At 43.2% G+C, this 20,282-nt stretch overlaps 1 protein-coding gene across 2 annotated transcripts in view; it reads right to left on the bottom strand.

Moving 5' to 3' along the window:
* The window catches only part of znf827 (zinc finger protein 827), a 70,705-nt gene that overhangs the window by 26,074 nt on the left and 24,349 nt on the right, over window positions 1-20,282 (bottom strand). For both annotated transcript variants that reach the window (XM_038713139.1, XM_038713138.1), the window contains exons 3-5: window positions 17,156-17,328; window positions 16,410-16,905; window positions 6,735-7,013 (exon numbers count right to left, since the gene is read on the bottom strand). In XM_038713139.1, the coding sequence (XP_038569067.1) occupies window positions 6,735-7,013; window positions 16,410-16,905; window positions 17,156-17,328 (948 nt within the window). The remainder of the gene's footprint in view (window positions 1-6,734; window positions 7,014-16,409; window positions 16,906-17,155; window positions 17,329-20,282) is intronic.

Genomic DNA, 20,282 nt, shown 5'->3' with positions numbered 1-20,282 from the left:
CCGACGCCACGCTGAAAGCATCACATCTTGGTAGGCCAGATCAGAAGTCTACCTGTCGCAAAATAACAAAATAAAAATATGGCCCTACTCCCACGATGATAATAGCTGTGGCTTTTTGGCCAGGGTCTTGACCTTATGTTCTGAAGCCATAAAAAGAACCCCTCAGTCTGCCTGGATCCAGCTTGTGTGCGTCTGTAAGTGAGCGAGTGTGCGCATGTGTGTTTGTGTGCCCTGTGTGTCTATGAGTGTATGTCATCCCCTCTGGTGCAGAAGCCTCCTCTGTGATACACCAGCTGCCATTAGAGAACAGAATCAGGTCTAGAAGAGTGTGCGTGTGTGTGTCTACAAAAGTGCCTGTGTCCTTTCTCAATAAATATTAGATTCTGATGCTCAAATTTGTGTGCCAGTTTAACTTAACAAATATAAATAAAAGCGAAGAGGACGTTGACAGAGGAAGCTAAAAAGTGCAAAAAAGTGTGACCAAGCAAGACGGACGTTGGCGAGAGCTTCCTGAAATAAAAGGCTGAAATACAGACGCTGAGTTGGCATTCTTTCTCTTGGACTAGTAGGCAATATTGCTATGTCTTGTGTTGTGGCACTTGCTTCGTGTAGATGTAGCAGATAAAAGTAATGTAATGTAAACGGAGGTGAATTATACTTTGTAACGGTAAATCACGTGTCCACCAAACCTTACATAATGTTGCTTTAACCAAGTAAAAGGCTGCAAAGTTTCTTTCATCTCCATTTGGTTTGTAACGACACCCATGTTGCACAGTTTTACAATGTGTTTGAATGTGGCTAAGTTTCTATAAATGCACTATACATACCCTTGTTCCCCTTGACGCAGCGCTACTCAAGTTTTGAGTCACAGTGAAAGTGACTGGGGTTTGTGCGATGTTCTGTTTTTAGTGATCAACTTTGACCTCAGGTGTCTATTTGAATCTGCGTGGACGTGACAGCCTGTTTCGTTGAGAATATATACACTAGGAAGGTACAGACTATTAGATTTGTAACTGCACTTAACACAAAAAAAGTCACATACTATTAGTGACTTAATGCATGCAAAGTCAAAATTTATTGCACCACTGTGATGCATCGACAGCTTTGGAACAAAAACCTGGACAGACAGACAGTGAGAGAGACAGAGGGAGAGGCAAGGAGGAAGGGTAAAGGGGGGGGGGATTGTCAAGCAGTGCCAGGAAAAGAACACCCGAGGGTAAGAGAGTAAAAAAGAAAGCAGGATGAGAGAGAAGAGCTGAGGAAAGACAGAAGGATGAGGAATGGCTAGAACCTAAATGACAACCTCTCCACCTCTCCTCCCTCCCGTTATCCTAGTCTACCCTTCTCCCTGCTCTGTTATTCCACATCTCTCTAACCCTGCCCCCCATCCCTCTCTCCCTCTCAATCTCTCTATTCTCCTGCTCTCTAGCCGACCTGCTCAGACAGGGGTGAAGAGTTCAGGCGCTTCAAAGGCTGCAGTGTGGAGACTGCATGTCATGTGGGAGCCACAGCAGCCTTGCCTGCAGACTTCACAGACAGCTGCTGCTACAATTGATCCTCGACCAGCTAGCTCTCAGTAGTTCAGCCTTCCAATGGTCGCAAACTGCAGCTTCGTCTGACTCTGGAGCAGCATGCTTGATAAACAGCCCATCAGGAACCAGTCATGGCCCTTATAAAGTGGTCCTAAACAAAAACATCTGGCACAAGCCAGAGCCAATCGATGGCTAGTAAAGCTTTATCATATGAGGTCAAAACAAGAGATTACAACTGATCGCCTCAGTCATTCTGGAAATCACTTCCGCATATAAAACTACCTACCCAGGAAACGCATATAGCAAGGAGCAAAAGGAATCATTTCTGTAAATATAACTATAGGCAGTGACAGGAAGCCAGTGAGACAGAAAGATGTGGAGGTAGGGAGGGTGGGAGTAAGAGAGGTCAGCGAGCGGCCACACTGAGGGGGCATGATGAGGACACTGTCAGAGCAGTGTAGAGCTTAACAAAGTAAGTGAGTGTACAGTAATACCAGTGTTGTGAATTAGAAAAGTGAACTGCTTACCCAGTCTGCTGTCATAAGCTATATTGAGAAAATAGTGACTCATTTTGTGAGGATAAAGATAGTGATAGAAGGGTAAAGGCTATATATTTATTATATAAATATATTAATAATAATATAAATATATTTATATATAATAAATAGTGCTCCCTTTGCGGTTCATTCCTCATTTTCTCATTGAAGCCGAAGAAATTGAGGCTTTCCATGTTATTTAAACTATTTCTGTCATTTTACTTTAAGATTAAATCATTTTCTCTGACACAGTTGCTGACCAGTGCAACCAGCACGATGATATGTTTTCCTAACCTTTGTGCTTTATGGTCCATGGTGCAAAGGCGGTAGGAGTATTACAATGACATGTAAGCTCCATGCAAACAAGGTAGTGTAAGGGCAAGACGTTGTTTTGGTGAAAATTGCCTGTTTTAATATTTTATATATATATATATATATATATATATATATATATATATATATAGAAAAGTTGTAAAAAGGACCACGTTTCTTTTCAGTGGACTATCTCTGAGTTGAAAATTTGGTCATTCTATTATCAACTACAATGGACAAGCGTGGGGTGCACATATGCAGCAATTACATAATAATGCAAATAAACACATTGTACAACCAGTAGACACGTAAAGAAAAAAGTTGAATGCATTTAATAAGCCCGTCTGCATGGGTCATCCTAAACTGCTTTAGGAAAGCCTTCCACTTCAGTTGACTAAATCAGCTACCTGATGGCAGCAGCAGATGTACAGTATGTTTTATCTGTATCAAGTGCCATGGCAAAGAGCAGAGCCTACTCCACTGTGGTTACCTTGAGGAAATTGTGCACAACCAACCACGGTGCTGCAAAAAAACAAACAAACAAAAAGAAAAAAAACACACACAAACCTCTGTGCACCTGAACTCAGAATGGTCTGTTACAGCAATGATGGTATTCTGCCACTTTATCCGTTGTATTTTAATTAATGCATTTTAATAGTAAATGAAGTACAGCAGAATTAAAACAATGAATGTTTGAGTGAAATTTAAAAGTATTAAGTTAGGAGTCTTTTTAGGAGAATAAAAGCACCACAACACTCTGGAGATTCATGTTACTGTCAGACTATCCGGTTGACAGTGACAGTTTCCACAAAGTAGGAAGACAACATGTGGTGTGTCAGTCAGTTGTAGCTATGACAGTAGAGGCAATCATGTAAAGTCTTTTAAGGAGAAGCCAGGTGGAGTTGGCATCCTTTGATGATAAACAGCGTTAATTATCACTCAATCAATCAGCTTTGGCCGCTGCTACAAGAACTGCCAATGCTTCTGGAAATCAGCACCCACTTTCAGGCTTCTTGCTGCATTCAGCTTATTGCTCTGAAGCACAGAAAAAAATCAAAACAATACTGTTTCTTATAAATCCACAGGTATCAACTATCACTAGAGCTGGTAGACCAAAGCAGGGATAAACACCAGTTAATATAAAACCTACATTTGAATGGTAATCATAAAAGGGCTCAGACTGAATCTCCAGGTTTCTTTGAACCTGCTGGATGCACAAGTTGTTTTCTATAAAAACAAAAAGAACCTCATAAGCTGAAACTGTTGCTGTCAGTTTGGTTCGATGTCTTTCTGCACCTCACTGGTCGAAATAGCTTAATGCAACTTTTATTAGTAAGGTAACAAGCACTGTAAGGCAAGGCAATTTTATTTGTATAGCACATTTCATACACCAGGGCAAAATGTGCTTTACAGGGTACAAAAGGTAAAAGATTTACTGTAGAGGGGAGAGCGCCTGTAAAATGTTCTCAGAGATGGAAGGCTTGTTCCTAAGGAATGAGTTAAGCAAGTACAGTAAGTGTGATTTCACACCTATAGTGAGGGTGGCTGGATGGTGAGTGGGTGGCACGGCTGTTACCCACACGATGCCAATCTGCCAGGGCACCACCTAGGGCCCCCTACCCCCCCTCCCCCTCCCTTCCTGTGACGCCATGTTCCCCCTGCCCTGCAACACCAGTGCCCATCTGCTAGGACACGTTAGCCGCTGGCGCCAGGGACTATTTAGCCCGGCGTAATTAGCCCCCAGACACCAGCAGCTTGGTTTTAAACAGATGTGGGGGAGGTAGCGCTAGAAAGGCAACTCAACACGACCAACCAATGTTTGATAAGGGAGCAAGGTGGGGGGGAGGGGTAGAAAAGAAGAGGAAGTGACCTAGTTAAAGGGATGATGCAACTCATGTTACAGCACAATGGGCAGTAATGATGACAACCCCACTTGCTCTGACTGTCCAATGCCATGGTCGATGAAGGATGAGCAGCAGAAATCTAATTAGGCTGTGTCCATTTGCTGTACGACAAGCAACTAAGAAAATAAGCACTTCTTAACAAATAGAAAAGTTTGAAAAAGCCTAAACTCCCCAATGTGATGTCCCTATTTAAGTATCCTCACTGGGTTATTGTGTTTCGTGGCTGACCTTTAACTGGGGACAGAGAGAGGTTACAGTGTAGATGCCCTTGAACCTCACGACCGTAATCACACGTGACTGTAACGGCATTGACCTTTCCCCGGTTCTCTCCTTTCCTCCTCGCCATCGTTTTTCTCCTTCCCTTCCCCCCAGGGTCATTTGAGGGTCCAGACTCTTGTCAAGGCTGTCACTCTAGACAGCCCTCTCCATCTACCGCCCCCGCTGTTGCCATGGCAATGGACGGCACTGCGCTCCGAGGACTGTGTGAGGGGGCAGCGGGAGCCAGCGAACGGATGAACGCTGCAGCATCTTTCCCTAACCTAGGTCAACCTTGCAGAGCTAGTATAAGTGATGGGAGGGGAAAACATTGGCCATGCTACTTGAGGACCAAATAAAGTGGCAGGATAACATGAGTGCAGGAATTGGAAAAGGGGATGGGAGAAAGATGAGAGGTGACAGTGATGAAACAAAGAACATAGGTGGGGGCAGTACAGTAGAGGAATTATATACTGCCCACATCATTCTCTGAAGTTCTCTCTCTGATTTATTTCTACATTTCTCAGATTCAGATTTGTTTTTTCAGTTGTTTTAAAGTAGTAATCATGTCATCTTTGTCTTCCTCAAACAGTCACACAAAAGCACACACAGGGAAACGTGACCTGGGGGCAGGCAGTGGAGCAGCACACGTGTAGTACCACAGAGCTCCCAGCCAGCATGAGTCACTCTGAACACCAGTCAACCCAGGGAGAACAATGGCAACCGGTGTGTGAGGTGTCTATCAAGCGCGCACGCACACACACACACACACACACACACACACACACAGGATAAAGAGCTGTGAATGGAGCAACGCCCCACTGCGCCACCATCAGACTGCCATTTGCTTTGTGGTTTGTGGATGCATATTTGCACAAGTGTGTCACATTGTAAATTTTATGGATGCACAATTCTAGCATACTAATCATCCAAATGTTGAAACCAGTATGTATTTTTTTCTAAATGAATGGTAGTTTATGAGGCCTGCTAGGTTTTACATTACCTAAAATTAAAAAAAAAAAGAGAAAAGAAAAAAAAGCCAACTCAGAAAAATGCATGCAGTATACATGTATTGAAATTTATTGTTAAATCAAGAAAACATTTTTCTGTTTATCATATATCTAAGTAAGCCAGCTCTGTTGGATACATACTTCAGCAAATTTCATTCTTGACTGCCTGAGAGATACACTCCAGCAGCCCACAGTGGACAAACACCTGTCCATAACACACTTGAACTGGACCTGGCATTCGGATGTGATTTTGGATGTAGGCTAAATTAAGCAGCGGCTTTAAACTGTATTTAGGAGTGACGCAAAGTGTATAGTAACTGAAAGCAGTACAGTAGCACCCACAGTACGCTACAAAATAAATAACTAGGTTCGAGTACCTGCCTTAGGATTTGTTACCAAAATTCCTGCTGAGCTCAAACCAGAAGCTGCAAAGGCTAAATTATGCTGCACTGGATGATGTCAGAGTGGTCCATACAGGTTGAAACATGGTGCGTGTCAAATGGAACAAGTTCAATAGAGCGAGTAGACAGATCTTCTGACATATGATGGCATTGTTTTGAAGAGGGACATCAGAAAAGAAGACTGCACAAAACAAAGCAGATCAGATGCAGTGCTTCTTGTTCACAAGAAGAATTATAAACCACAGATGCATGAAGGGGTACTGTTGAAAGAAAATGAAGGGTCAAGATAAGTTACCTGAATATCATCACTGAGGATACAAAGGCTTAGCAGCCACCATCTGGGGCAGAGGGCTCAGAGAAACAGACTATTTCACCACAGGTACACTTTGGTCACCTTTGAGAAGCCCCCAATTTCAGCTTGGTTAGGTGTGCCATGGTAGAAAACAACAGAACCCTTGACTGTCATAACCGTTGGCCCACAGCTAACCTCCTCCTGAGCTGCTATTGGCTGATCTGAAACTCAAACAGCCAGCCAGCACCACAGATATCAATAACACAGTGCATGGCCTGTTCTGTCCTAGAAATAGATTTTTTTTTATGTATTCAAGTGTGTTCGTATGGATTGTTTAACACAAACTTATATGCATCCAATTTCAAGACCAAAGTTGGTCTGCTGAGATGAGTTGTGTGGACTGTTGCATAGGTCAATTTGAGAACAAAGCTGTTTTGAATTTCCCCCTTAGCACAAACATGCCTCCATACATACAGTACGTACACACCATACCTGAAAGCTTAATCAGCAGCTCAGAGGCCACCTTAACGTTGATATCCTGGCTCAGCAAGCTGTTCTTAGACATGGGGCTTCCTTCCCTCGGTTTCAATGGCCCCGGACGCTCTGCGGCTGCTGCAGCTCCCGCTGGCCCGTCCTGGCAGAACGTTGCAGGGAAACTTGGCTGGACCTGGCTCTGGGACTGGGAGGAGGGTCTAGGGCTCAAGGCTTCCTCCGCTTTGGGCTCTTCCTTCAGGTGGAATGGAGACTTGAGTGTCTCCCTCTGGTTGGCCGCTGCAGCCAGATTGAAAAGAAGTCGAAGGATTTTAGAAAAAGAATTTAAGGAGAGCAGGATAAACCATGACAAAAATACTGGTTGTGACCAAACGTGAGGTCTGCTGGGTATTTTGAAAGGTGTATGTTAAGTTTCACCCAGCAATAACAAGAGGCCATAGTGAGTGGCAAAAAGATCTCTACCACACGTCCTTCAGCTTGTAATGAGTATCAGTCTTAAATGTACTGTAATGTCAAAACAAGGGTCAAGGAAAAAACAAAACAGTGACACCTGAACTTTTGTGTAATATGCAAAAAGCATTCCCTGAACATGAATTTTTCTTATGAGTGAAAAATGGAACAACAAAGTGGTCAACAGTGAATTTTCACAGTCCTGTCACTGCAACAGACACCACTGTTGGCGTGCTGTGGGCCAACACAAAGGGTGCAACCTCATGACTGTCCTTCTCTCTTGGTCTTTAGGGCATCCACAATAAATTCCCAATTAATTTCCCTCCTCTTTTCTCCTTCACACTGAACCCTCCCCCTCCACATCCCATTAATGGCTATACACTTTATGCTCAGCTCTATTCTAAGTCTGGTTTCGTCATCCCTCCTCGGCCCCGGACATCGTCTCAATCCTTTTCAGACGTTAAGGACATGAAATAATTCCTGTACTTCTGCAGAGCACGATAGCAATCAGCTGAAGTCTTATCTGCCATCTCTGCAGTGTGTAGCCTAGGTTGGGGAATGAACTGCCACATGGATCCCTCTGCTCTAAAGTCATCTTCAAGAGAAACTGGGCCACATCTAATCCGCCTAAGATGAATAATTAATAATTAGACATGGAGCAACTTCCGATAGCCGCCAAGAAAAGAACAGCGGGGCAAGCGCCTCTCTTTGTGTCTCTCAGCACGTTCCGCTACACTCTGTACTTAAATAAGGTTTACACAGGCTATGGCTTACAACATTGTTGACATTTAAAATGGCTATAAAACACTGAGGGAAGTTGTAGAAATGTGTTTTAAATACATTGTAGTTGTCTGAGCAACGTTACTTGATATCTTCGTTTTTTTCAGTGCAACTATGGGAACCATGAGGAAGGTTAAAGGATACTATTGTCCACTATTGAAACCTGATTTACTACGGGTGAACCATGCCATTTTCCAGAACCAATTACTATCCTAAGTACTTCATTAAGTGGACTGGCTGTTGGTAGTACAGATCTGTATATGTGTAACAGTTACATGAATGCAAATAAAGCTCTTAGAGCCTTTTACAACATAGCCTTGGCGCAACATATATATGGAAGTATATATAAGGAAGTGACAAAGCATAGTTTATTAGAGCAAGTAAAAAGCCTGTAAGATGTGTGTGTGGAACCCTCATGTTTTCTGCAATGTTGAAGTGTTTTTGTTTACCACAAGTAAAGATCAATTAGCCAGTATGGATGCAACGGTATCTGCAACTGTGTTGTTGCTATAGCGAAGTTTAAACGGCAGGCCATCATATATGCTGATGATAACCAAATGAGCAACAGAGGTTGCTTTCTATATTTTTCTAATTGTCTTTGTTATGTCCCCCCACATCAGAAATAAGTTTGTAATATGACGCCATTGTAAAAGGAATTGTCATGGATTTTACAAATAGCAAAATGTTTTCCAATGATGTTTGACTGTGGCTGAGTAGGGTACCAACAAACACATCTTATCATCTTGATGTTGATCTTATCATCTTCCCAACCCTTGACCCATCAACAGCTTTCAAACAATCTGCACACCACTATATCTCACACACACACATACACACACGCGGCATGGATATAAGAGAGGCTATCACTCTTGGGCAGACTGCTGTCCAGTCTCCTCTGGCCCCAGCGGCGATCTGCTCTGCTCCTCACCCTACCGTCTCACCTAACATCTCTAACCGCCACGGGCCTGCCGCCCCCTGCCCGCATCATCAATCTGTGCCGGCTCTAGCCCCTCTGATTAATGATGATCTATGCTGGAGGGATAGAGGGCTCAGGGACAGGATACGGGGCAGGAAAAGGGGACAGGTGCTGGTGTTTTGACCACCCATGTGATGCCACAGTGCCACACCATGGCCGGCCGGGGCTACAGTTCAAGAGGGGCAGAAGGAAGAGGTTGAGTGGTGGGGGAGGAGGGCGGACAGTGACCTTCAAGTTCAGGGGCAGTGGCGCAGGGTCGCACACGCCACCAGCTGGAAATGTCACACTGTCAGATGTCAGCGGGCAGGCTAAGTATAACCTGGTCAGCACCTGGAAGGACGTCCTCTAATTAGAAGCGTGTTGGGCCATGTCGGATCAGACAGGGACAGCACACTTGGTCACCGCCTTACAAACACACTTACAATTACACTATCCCCTTTACCCACACAGACGTACACTTATCTATATCTATAGGAGTTTGTGTTGTCACATGGAACATGCGCGTGTTATAATCATGTTGCACTCAAACCATAACAAAATGCCGGGGCTGCACACACGCCTCCGACAAATACAGACTCAACACAAACGTAGATTCTGAAATTCTTCTCCTCCACGGCCTTACGAGAACAAAAACAACCCCAGGACATGCACTCACACCAAGTCACACCACTCCAGTGACCTTTTGGATTGTCGCTATAAATAGAGTGCATTTCCACTAAGAATCTATGTTACAGAGCCCAATGAATTATTTAGTAGCCTAATCCAATGGGCAAGTTTTTTTTATTCCTCTAAGCTGATGGCTCAATGACAAAAAAATAGCCAGAGCACATTACAAACAGGAACAAAATCAGCCTATAAGAAAAAGCTTACACTTTCCCCTTTTTGTCTGTCAAAATTTCACAATCACAACAGCATCCAGTCGCTGGCACATCATCTTGTGAAGTGAACACAGATTTGAGGAAGGAGATGGGCATCTCTGGGTGACTGGGCACTTCTTCCGTGAGCTTCCTGCCTGTGTGAGTACGTACCCAGGCCAATGTCAGCTCCCTGTGCATGATACCGTTAAGCTGGTTCTAGCTCCGGGTTGATGATGCTATCAGTTTGTCTCCATGTTATCACACCCCTCTGACACCTGCCACCAATGCTACTTCCATCGCCGTTCCCTTTCCCTGTTACTCTCCCCCTCGCCACGCTTCTCTCTCTCGCCTCATCCGTCTCGCTGCCAGGCGCTTGTCCACTCCGCCTCACCTCTCGCTCCGTGGCCAGGGCTGCCGTCAAATAACTTCATTAGCTTTCCACCTCTGTCACGCCGGCCTGCTCCCCCTCTGACAATTGGCTGCTGTTTTCTCTCGGAGAAAAAAAAAAAAAGCACAGGGCTACGTGGGGCAGGTTGAGAACCCAACAATAGCTGACAGTGTGCTAGACACCGGACAGTGATACTGATGGCTGCAGTGGGGATGTATGGACCAGAGGTCACACACAAAAGGCCTGTCTGTGTCTGCTCATGCAGAGCTGGAAAGCATGGGACATGCAGATTAAATCTAGATGTTAACAAAACTAAAGACAAGACATTTCAAAATATTCTGTGTCAACTAAGAGATGGCGCAACAAAGCCCAAGTATTTCTACCCATGAACATAAAATAGGCGCACCTATAGTGATTTAAAATACACTAACAGAAAAATAATGCCTGAAACTAGGATATTGACATGATAATACAGGCGGGAAAAATCCAAGTTCTTTAAAAATCTATCTAAAGTACTATTTTCAACTACAATGTTAAAATGCTGTCACTTCGTTGAAGCACGGCATCGCATGCCTGATACTCTCCCAGGAAAAGATAAATAAGACAACTACAGAAGCATCATGACAGATGCAACACCTCCCACAACCCCCTGCATGCCAATTATTCACACCCAGCCAGGGTCAACCTCGTTGTGCCTGTGTCACCGCAGCAGGGGGGTGGGGGGTGTTTGGAGGGTGTGCAGTGCCCACCGTCATTATTAACTCTGGGTCCACTGGGCACAGAGTAGGGGCTGTGCATTTCAAAGTGCCTCTGTGGCTTTCATCTCTGAATCAAAATGTGGATCACACTGGATAGCTAACGGTTGTGTCAGCGTGCAAGGATAAAAATCAAAGGGTATCAGTATAACACTCAATGGAAAGCAGGGCAGCCCCAAAAATGATATGCTTATTATGTCAGAGGTCAGGAAGAGTTCACTGGCTTTTTATGCCTGGGGAACTCGATGCAACTCCCTCTTTCTCCCTCACTTGCTGTCACTTTAGCTGTCTTCCCCCCCCCCCACCCCTCCCCAACTCCCAGGCCTTGTGGGATTGAGACAGCAGTGTGAAAGCAGGAGGGATGAGTTGCTCGTGTACACATTCAATCTGGGTTGGCAGGGAGGTCAAAAGAAATGGAGTCTAGAGGTCCCAGGAGGAACTTCCTTACCTCTCCCTCCCCGGGTGCTCCGTGGCATGGGTAAGGCTCAGAAAGATCTGAGCCCAGTTCTTCTCAGTTTCATAACCCTTTATATTTAACTCCGCCCCCCAACAAAGGGAGAACTTCATGATCAAAGAAGCAGTATTCATTAAAACCCATCATCACGCATTCAAGTTCAACCTCCTCTCGTCCTGTCTTTTTATATCCTTCCTCATTCTCCTTGAATGATGCCCTGACTAAGATGTCCGCCACTTGACACTGGACTGACATTGCGAGGAGCCATCTTGGCTCCTCTGGGAGTTGCCGGGGCTTGATTGTGCAGTCTGAGAGTTAAGTGCAACTGGCACCCAGGGGGCACCCATGTGGAGCCGGGGCATGCGAGATCGAGGGGGAGTTAACTAAGCCGGCCCAGTCCCTGTGCATCCTGGCGGGGTCACAGGATGGCGCTGAGGGCGCTAATCATTTCAAATTATGGATTCCTTTTTAATTATGAATTATGCATAAATTTTTAATTAATCTAATGTTCCCAGGGTTTTTTCCTCCCATCCTTGCTCAAGATCTCAATCTAATTACACAGCATTAAGTGGAAGAGTGGCAGCCGTAGCCTCGACCCCGACGCTGAACCTCGGTCAACCTTTTTCCATCAATCTTGCCATCGTCTCCAAGCTCATCCTTTTTTTTTTTTTATATTTTGCAACATGGTGAAATGCATCTAAACACGGTCTGCACCTAGTATACCTTAGAGCAGCATGTTTGTTAAGTTTGTTGAAATAATGCTGTATCACTATGTTTCAAAGAACATTCCAAGTTACATGCAACAATACCTATGGCAAAAAAATACTGAGTTACATGATACATTTTAAGTCTCAAACTGTTTCATGAATAAGAAATATTGCTGCTTCCACTACTACAAGTCAAAGGTGTTGAGGTGCAGACAACCAAGTACAACAAAAGTGCAAGACTAGTAAACTGTTCCCTTTTTAAAGGCCTTTCACCAAAGTACGGTAGCTCTATTTAATGCAGGCTCCAAACTGTCTTCCACTTGTCATTTTCAGTTGATCTCATCAACAGCTTTAGAATAAGATTTGTTACCATTTTGTCAGTCATAATAATACCGCCACACAGACAGAGAATTGTTAGTGGGAGAAAGATGCCTAGGAGGATATAGATTTTTATAGATTTATCTATAGGTGCCCTTGAGCAAATCATTTAGTCCCCAACTGCTTTAGTGGAGCTAACAGCAGAGGACTGAAGATGTTCTACTGGGAAAGTGTCATTTTAACTGTGTGCAAAAGAAGCAAAAAAATAAATAAACATGCTATCATACAGTATTCATCCTTGGATGGATAAATAATCTCTAAAATGGTAGAAGAATGTATCATCATTTGAGTATTATAAAAATAAAAGCATTACTCATCTTCAAGATTAGATATGAACATATTGTACATACTGCTCTGATTTAGGTCATGCACAGTGGTACTTCAGTTGCTTTTTATGTCCATGTTCTACTCTGCTGCTACCACCATGATGGTACACACAATGATGCACTGTTCCTGTATGAGGTGCACTTTATTTGATTGAATACCAAAAAATAAATAAAAATAAAAATCATCCCTGTTGACCATTTAGCATAGCAATGTTTTAAGGTATGAAGTCACTGTAGTTTATTTAAAAAAAACAAAAAGTCAGAAAAAACAGTCAATATCAGATTCCAAGCATACCACGAAGGAGTAAATAGATGGAGAATGTTCTGTTATTATGCTAAGAATGTCTTCTCTCTTTTGCTTATTCCAACACACCTTCATCGTACACAGAGGTGGCACCACAGAAGGTAGGGGCTAATAAATCAGTTAGATGTGCCGAGCTTAACAGTAACCACCATTTGTACATGGATTGAGCCTCGATCATTGAGATGTGTCCTCTTTTGAATGTAGATTTGCAAAATCAGATCTCAGAGGTGACATCTTTCCTGTGTTTATGCATCAGCGCCGCAGGTTTTTGTGGGATATTATTGGCATATTTCAAGCCTTTGTATCTGTCACTGTCTAATATGGTTTTCAATAGCAATATACAGTACACATACAATGTGTGTACTAGCAAGACAATGGTGTGCTTAAACTCCAATCAAATACATCTTTTGTTATGTAGGTGCCACTAGTTACTGCAAGCAGTGGATAATCAGAGTGCTGAGTGCACATAAAAAGTCAACTTTACTGTGTCTGTTCAAAGTTTCACTGCTTGTTAAACAGCTGTGTATTAAGAAACTCATCTATTTACTATATATAATTATTGTTTTAAAGGCTACTACTAGGCACAAAGACAATAACCCAAATCTATTCAGTCAAATATACAGTATTTTGTCTTCCTCAAATCAGTGTGTCCTGAGGGCAAGTTTTGAATTCTTTGGGTGTTGTCCTAACCAGTTTAAAAGGCATGCAGTACTTGTGAAAAGGCCATGGCCTACTTTCCTACCATACTCATGGGAAAGACAGAAACCAAGGTTGTGAATAACCCCGTGTACAAGTGAAGGCATGCCTGATATCCTCAATATGCACAATAATAGTCTGAAGAACCACAGCTCAAACATGTGTGTCTGAAAATACCTGTCCGACCCAAGCAGCGGATTTGACACATATTGTGTAAACTTAATCCCCCCCCCCCCCCCCCCCCCATGTTGTTGTCCATCCAACGTCTAAACACATAAATGTATTTGCCACTGTCAAAAGCGAAAACTGTCTATTCACTAAAGGTTGAACTATCTCCCAGACATTTTAGGCTCCTATTGTTTTAAATTCCTTTAAAAACAGCTCAGAGAGACATACTGCGGCCTTGACCTGAAACGATAAACATAAAACTGTTTACACTTCTTACGAATGTTATTTCTGGTGACAGTGAGGAATCAAAACAAAGCTTAAGGCAAAGGGGAGACAACACATCTAGCTGGAGATCAGAATGGATGTCTTCACGTTCAAGTCTGGAAGACGTGAAATACTTTTGATAAAAGTGGAACTGCAGTGACTGGAGTTATAAAGTCAAGCTGAGAAAACAGTACAATAAACAGAACAATTATGGATTATAGGAGTCAAGCTGGTAGTGTGTCTGTGCAAGCTGTTTTTCCATGTATTTCCTTAAAACCATATTTCTTGATGGAATCTGTCTTGCATATGGACAGTAGTAACTTTTAACTTTGTGCTTATTATAGGCAATAAGGAAAAGCTAAACTTTACACTGGGTTTGTCTATGGGCTCTTTAGGGCTTGGGCGATTCATCAAGGTAATCAATTGCGAAAATACTTCAATTTGCATAACGTGGTTGGCGCTAGGTCTGGGGCGATTCGTCGACGTAATCGATTACGTAAATACGTCGACGCGTCGCTGCACCCGGTGTGGGATTATCCCAGACAAGCTCCAGCTACAAGACCGCACCTTCGACCGTCTAAAATTTGGAGTATTTCAGACAGACACTCAGCAACGTGCTGCTCTGTGAGCTCTGTGAAGTGGAAACAGCTTCACTGCAGCACAGCTGCTGTCCACAAATACGTGAAGCTGCACATACGAAACAAAAGTATCCTGCAGCACTTTGTCTAGACGGCAGCACCACAAATCGTGTTTACTTTCTGTCGCCACACAAGCACGGCACATTATCAGCACGAAGACACGTAGTATTTCTTCATTGCCTTCATGTTAAAAGTAATTTCTGCCCCGCTGCTGTCATGGTAACGTAACGTTACAAGATAACAAGCTGCCGCTAAAAAACCTCACCTACGACCATCTAAAGTTTGGGAGTATTTTAGACAGAGACCCAACAACATGGTGCTCTGTAAGCGCTGCAAACTGGAAATTGCTTATAACAGCAGCACAATTGCTGTGCAACACACAGCATGATATATTAGGATTATCAACACGGGCACCGTGTTTACTTTTCTGTTTACTGTAACGGCCACATATGAGTGAGAAAATGGCTTTAAACTAACGTTACAGACTATTCTTACAGACTTATCGTTTCACTTATTTTCTTTGCACCACAGTAGTGCAAAAAATATATTTGCTAGTGATTATCTTACTGTATATTACTCCAGTGATAACATAAATCCATGCCAGAACCATCTGAAATTTGAAGTCAAGTACTTCAGTAAAAAAATACTGATTCTCTCGTTCAGGGAAAGGGTCAATGTACGGTGTTTAAATTAATCTGTGTCACAGCAAACCTTTCGAATTTGAGGTCCAATATTTTTCTGATCCAGCATCTGACAAATAGGGTCTGTTTTTTTTATTATTATTATTATAACAGCAGCTATGGGAAAATTTGACGTTTTGGCTATTTATTAAGGAAATCGCAGCCCTGAAGCTCTTACAGGCGACATAATACAAAGGCTCCCAAGTTAGCAAAGAGAGCCGAATCACGTAGTCAATCAGGCGGTAGAAAAGAAATTGCGAACTATTTCAGGGCTGCAATTAACCATTATTTTCATTGTTGACTAATCTGTAGATTATTGTCTTGATTAATTGATTAGTTGTTTGGTCTATAAAATATTAGAAAAATTAGTGTTGACATCCTCAAAAGTTTTGTTTTGTCCACAACCCAAAGATATTCAGAATGTCATAGAAGAGAACGATTAATCGATTATCAAAATAGTTGGTGATTAATTTAATAGTTGTCAACTAATCCATTCATTGATTCATCTGTATAGCTCTAAAATATTTCAATAATCAATTAATCATTTAAGCAATTTTTACAGCATGGAAAAAAATACTGACTGTGAAATAACACAAGATAAAACTTTATTCTAGAAGGAAATTTGTGAATGTTAATATTTACTGGTCTTCTTTGATACCAAACTGAATATCTTGAATTCATGAAAGCTGGTCAAACAAAACGAAACATTTTCAGACGTCGTCATGGGCTCTGCAAACTTGTGATGGGCACTTCTTTGCTGTTTGCTGACGAAGATTAACTGATAATGAAAATAATCGTTGGTTGCAGCCCTAGAGTGAATTACATTTTCATTGTATAAGAAAAACGATACTAACCTGAAAGCTTCATAAGCAGGTCAGTGGCTGTCTTGGTACTGATGTCGGGGCTGAATAGGGAGGCTGTGGTTGAACCACTAGGACTGGATCTGACCCCGATTCCTACCCCGACTCCAGGTAGATCCAGGGAGTTAGCACTGCTGATGGGACGGTCCCTGCACATGCTGAAGGGGGAAAGCACAGACAAATCTCTCTCCTGCGGCTCCTCCTTGATGTGGACGTGATTGGAGGAAGCATCGACCGGAGGGGACGTCTGCTGCCGAGTTTCTGAGTGCAGCGGGGACACCTCCGTCCCTCTCAGGTCTGCGGAGCCGCTGTCACCCATCAGGGAACCCTCGCCCTCCGTGTCTGTCGTGAGCTCCTCTTTCACCTTCATGTCTGTGCGAGGGAAGTGCTGGTGGCAGCGCATGTGAAGCTTCAGGCTGAAGTGACGGGAGGAGGTGAAGGGGCAAAGTTCGCACTGAAACGTCTCACCCCGGTCCTGGTGCTGATGTACCTGGAAAAGGAGGACAGGTTTCAAATCACTACAGGTTCTTTGCTTCATTTAAGTTAAATGCATCAAAAAAACATGCAGTAATGTTTAACTATGCCGTGTAGAAGATATATTAAAAATTTAACTAAAGCATGCAAATCCTTTAATGTTAACAATTATATTCAAACAGCTATAATATACACTAATTAAAGATGATGTTGGTGAGGGCGATGAAGGGAGCAGGGTCACAAGATGAAGATCCTTGTCATCTCACCTTCATGTGGGACTTAAGATTGTCTTTGCGAGCACAGCGGAAGGGACACAAGGGACACTGGTGGCTTTTCAAGCCTGTGTGGATGACCATGTGTCTCTTCCAGTAGCTCTTGCGTTTGATTACCAGTCCACACACAGGACACTGGAATGGTTTGCCGCCATCCTCAGGAGAGCCTTGAGGACACCAAAAGACAGTGTTACCATTTACAAAGAACATTCAGAGTTTTTAAAAAGCCAGTCATCAGTTTCTTGGTGTGTGGAAGTATGTTGTAGATTAATGCCCTTACAAATACAAACTACTGTTTTCACAGATCTAAAAGAGACTACTCCACACCTAATGGTGAAAACTGTGAAGGGAAATGCCAGCTGGAAGCAATGGAACAATGGAAGTAAAAACTCAAGCATGTTTTAGTATCTCGATTATTGTTGTTGGCTTCATATCCGGCATTCATTACTGTTTAATTGGTCTTATTAGAAAGAGGCATGATTGCATTACAAATTCTACAAGGGCCTGTCAGGATGGCTTCATAAGTATTCCAGGGCCGTTCCTTGAAAAACATCTGGTAATCAGTGTTTGGTGAAATTACTGTGCTCAGCCATTCATTGACCTGAGGTGTAAAACCTCGAGACTGCCTATTTGCAACAATAAACCGCCATCTGCGGCCCAACCTCTCCAAGCACAGCAAAGATCACAATGCAAAAAAATGACTTCTGCTTATTCTGAGTTGAGCTGAGTGAAGCGGAAATAAATAAGGAGGAGAGGGTGTGTGTGTGTGTGTGTGAGAGTTTAGTACCTTCATCTTAGTGCCCAACATGTGTGTTCCCTATGTAATCACAACCATGTTTTAGAGAAAGGGAGTAAGCTTTCATTATATATTCAAACTGCAGAACATATCCGTGCAATACAGTTTTATAGTGGTACTGGCAAGGGACGACAATAAAACAAGACACGACAGTCAATAATCAAGGTCACATTTTTCAGTCTGGCGACCAAACAACTACCTGCATTTTTTACAGCGCTGCTCGACCTTGACGGCTCGCGGGTTAGAGCAGACCCCCTTTTTAGCATGCAGATCACAGAATATTACATCGACTGCCTCATCCGTCTGAAGTCAATTTGATCCAGCCATTTTAGATTTGGCGGGGTTGCGACACAATCCCTCAAAAGTGCCCATCCATCTCCCTGAAAACATTCTGTTCTCCCTAAAGGCTACTTAGTAAGAGCCTGCACTTTGAAGCTTTCCCTCTCCCTGTCCAAGAGTGAGATCTTTGTGTGCACCCTTGTTTGGGTTATGTGTCTACATCTGAGTACATGCTTACAGAATATACTGCATGGCCATTTGTGAGTAACTGAGAGAGAGAGCATAAGAGGGAGAGAGAAAGAGAGAGTATGTGTGCACGCATCTGTATCGAGTCAGTGGAAAGTATGATGTGTTTGGCCTTAAGTCTGCTGTGCTGATCAGAGCAAAGGGCTCTGGTTAGTGGGGGTTGAAGCCAGGAGGAGGCTGCCGAGATGGATATGGACTCCAGGGCTCCCCACTGTGCAGAGCACACACTGACGGCCCCCTTTTGGCAGCACGCACATCCGAGCACAAACGAGCTGGTCTGGGAAGGCAGTGAGGTCTCAGTCGGAACCCCCCGTCGAGCCCACAGACCATTTCCCAGACTAGAAGGCCAGCCAGGGCTGTTTTCTCTCGGCTATGCGCTCTGCTCGGCTGACAGTTAAGCTGAGGCTACACTACTCGCTACTTCAGCGCCAGTGAGGTGAGAACAAAACCATTACAAAACTAGAGAAAACAGGTCATGGAAGTTCAGAATTGTGCTTTTTCTGATGACACTGGTGACAAGAAAATCTGCTACTCACCCACACAATGACAGCAAAGACATTTTATCTTCTTAGAGTCACGCTTCCATTGCAGTATTACTTTTACTTTATCAGTACTAGCATTACTAATTTGAATTTCAGGACTTAAAGCAACATTATTTACTATTTAAAATTACAGTTTCAAAATCTTTTTGATGAATGGCACTTTCATTCCCAATCTGCACCCCAAACGCCTGTTCTTGCACCATGTAACTTGGGTGGATGGGATCGAGCGATCTCCCATGAGAAGTGCATAACGCTTTATGGCACACACCAACAGTCTCAGACTGGCAATATAGCAATTCTGGCAAAAGCCAGATGGGCCAGCCCACCAGCAATGTGGGGGGAAAAATTGTAGGAAAAGAAACTTGAGCTGCAAGCAACGGCCCACTTGATGTTGGAACAGCCCATCTGATTGGGGGTTACAGTGTCCCAAAATTCTCAATAGGCTACTTATGATAAAGGTAGGTGCAAGAAGTGTTACAGTACAGAGTTATATAGTCCTTCTTGTTTTTGCTATATGTGACATTATAGCTTGCTGTCAATTGTTTTTAAGTCTTTGTTGTTGTTAATACAAGGCTTAAGCGTATCTCTTATTTGTAGTTGAGAGCGGCGTATTTTGTTAATGTGCTGTTGGCTTTAATTGAGCGTACCTGCACTATAAATCCTGTGTTGAGATACAGGTGAATTTATTTCTAATTACTGTGCTTGTTGGCTTTGGGTGTTCCTGTACTGTAGAATCCTGTTGAGACGCAGGAGATGCACGTGAAAATTGACTGCGCCAAATTTTCTTTCCAGACCGACCCTGCACACCAACTATGGGGATTCAGTTTCTAGCTCAGTCTCCTCAGTGCGGACATTGTGGCAGAGGTAAAGAGATCGACTAGGACATTGACAAAGGAAGCGAAGAAGAGAAAAAGAGCGAGTGAGAGGCCAGACAAGAGTAAATCTTGGACTGGCTTTTAATCATTGGCAAGAGCTTAGTGAAATAGAAGGCTGCGAGACAGACGCAGAGCCGGCCTTCTTGCTGCTAGACAAGAAAGTTACATTAGCTGGCTTGCAAGGTCTTGTGTTGTTGCACTTGCTTGGTGGCTGTGTTAGCAAAGTCGCTGCTAGTTTTTGATCATAATCCGTCAGCCCACCAAATCCAAATCCTTGAGCTTGTCAACAAATGCACATGTATAGCTGTCCATTAGGGCAAATGAAAAGAGAGATATTGACAAGGGAATTTTTCTTAGGATTTTCAAGTAAATATGAAATAAAA

The sequence above is a fragment of the Micropterus salmoides genome, unplaced genomic scaffold (assembly GCF_014851395.1).
Source record: "Micropterus salmoides isolate LMB-PRFRI ecotype aquatic unplaced genomic scaffold, ASM1485139v1 Ms_hic_scaffold_12, whole genome shotgun sequence".
Taxonomy (NCBI): domain Eukaryota; kingdom Metazoa; phylum Chordata; class Actinopteri; order Centrarchiformes; family Centrarchidae; genus Micropterus; species Micropterus salmoides.
Note: the sequence above shows the minus strand (reverse complement) of the source record. Positions and strands in the feature narration are given on the sequence as shown.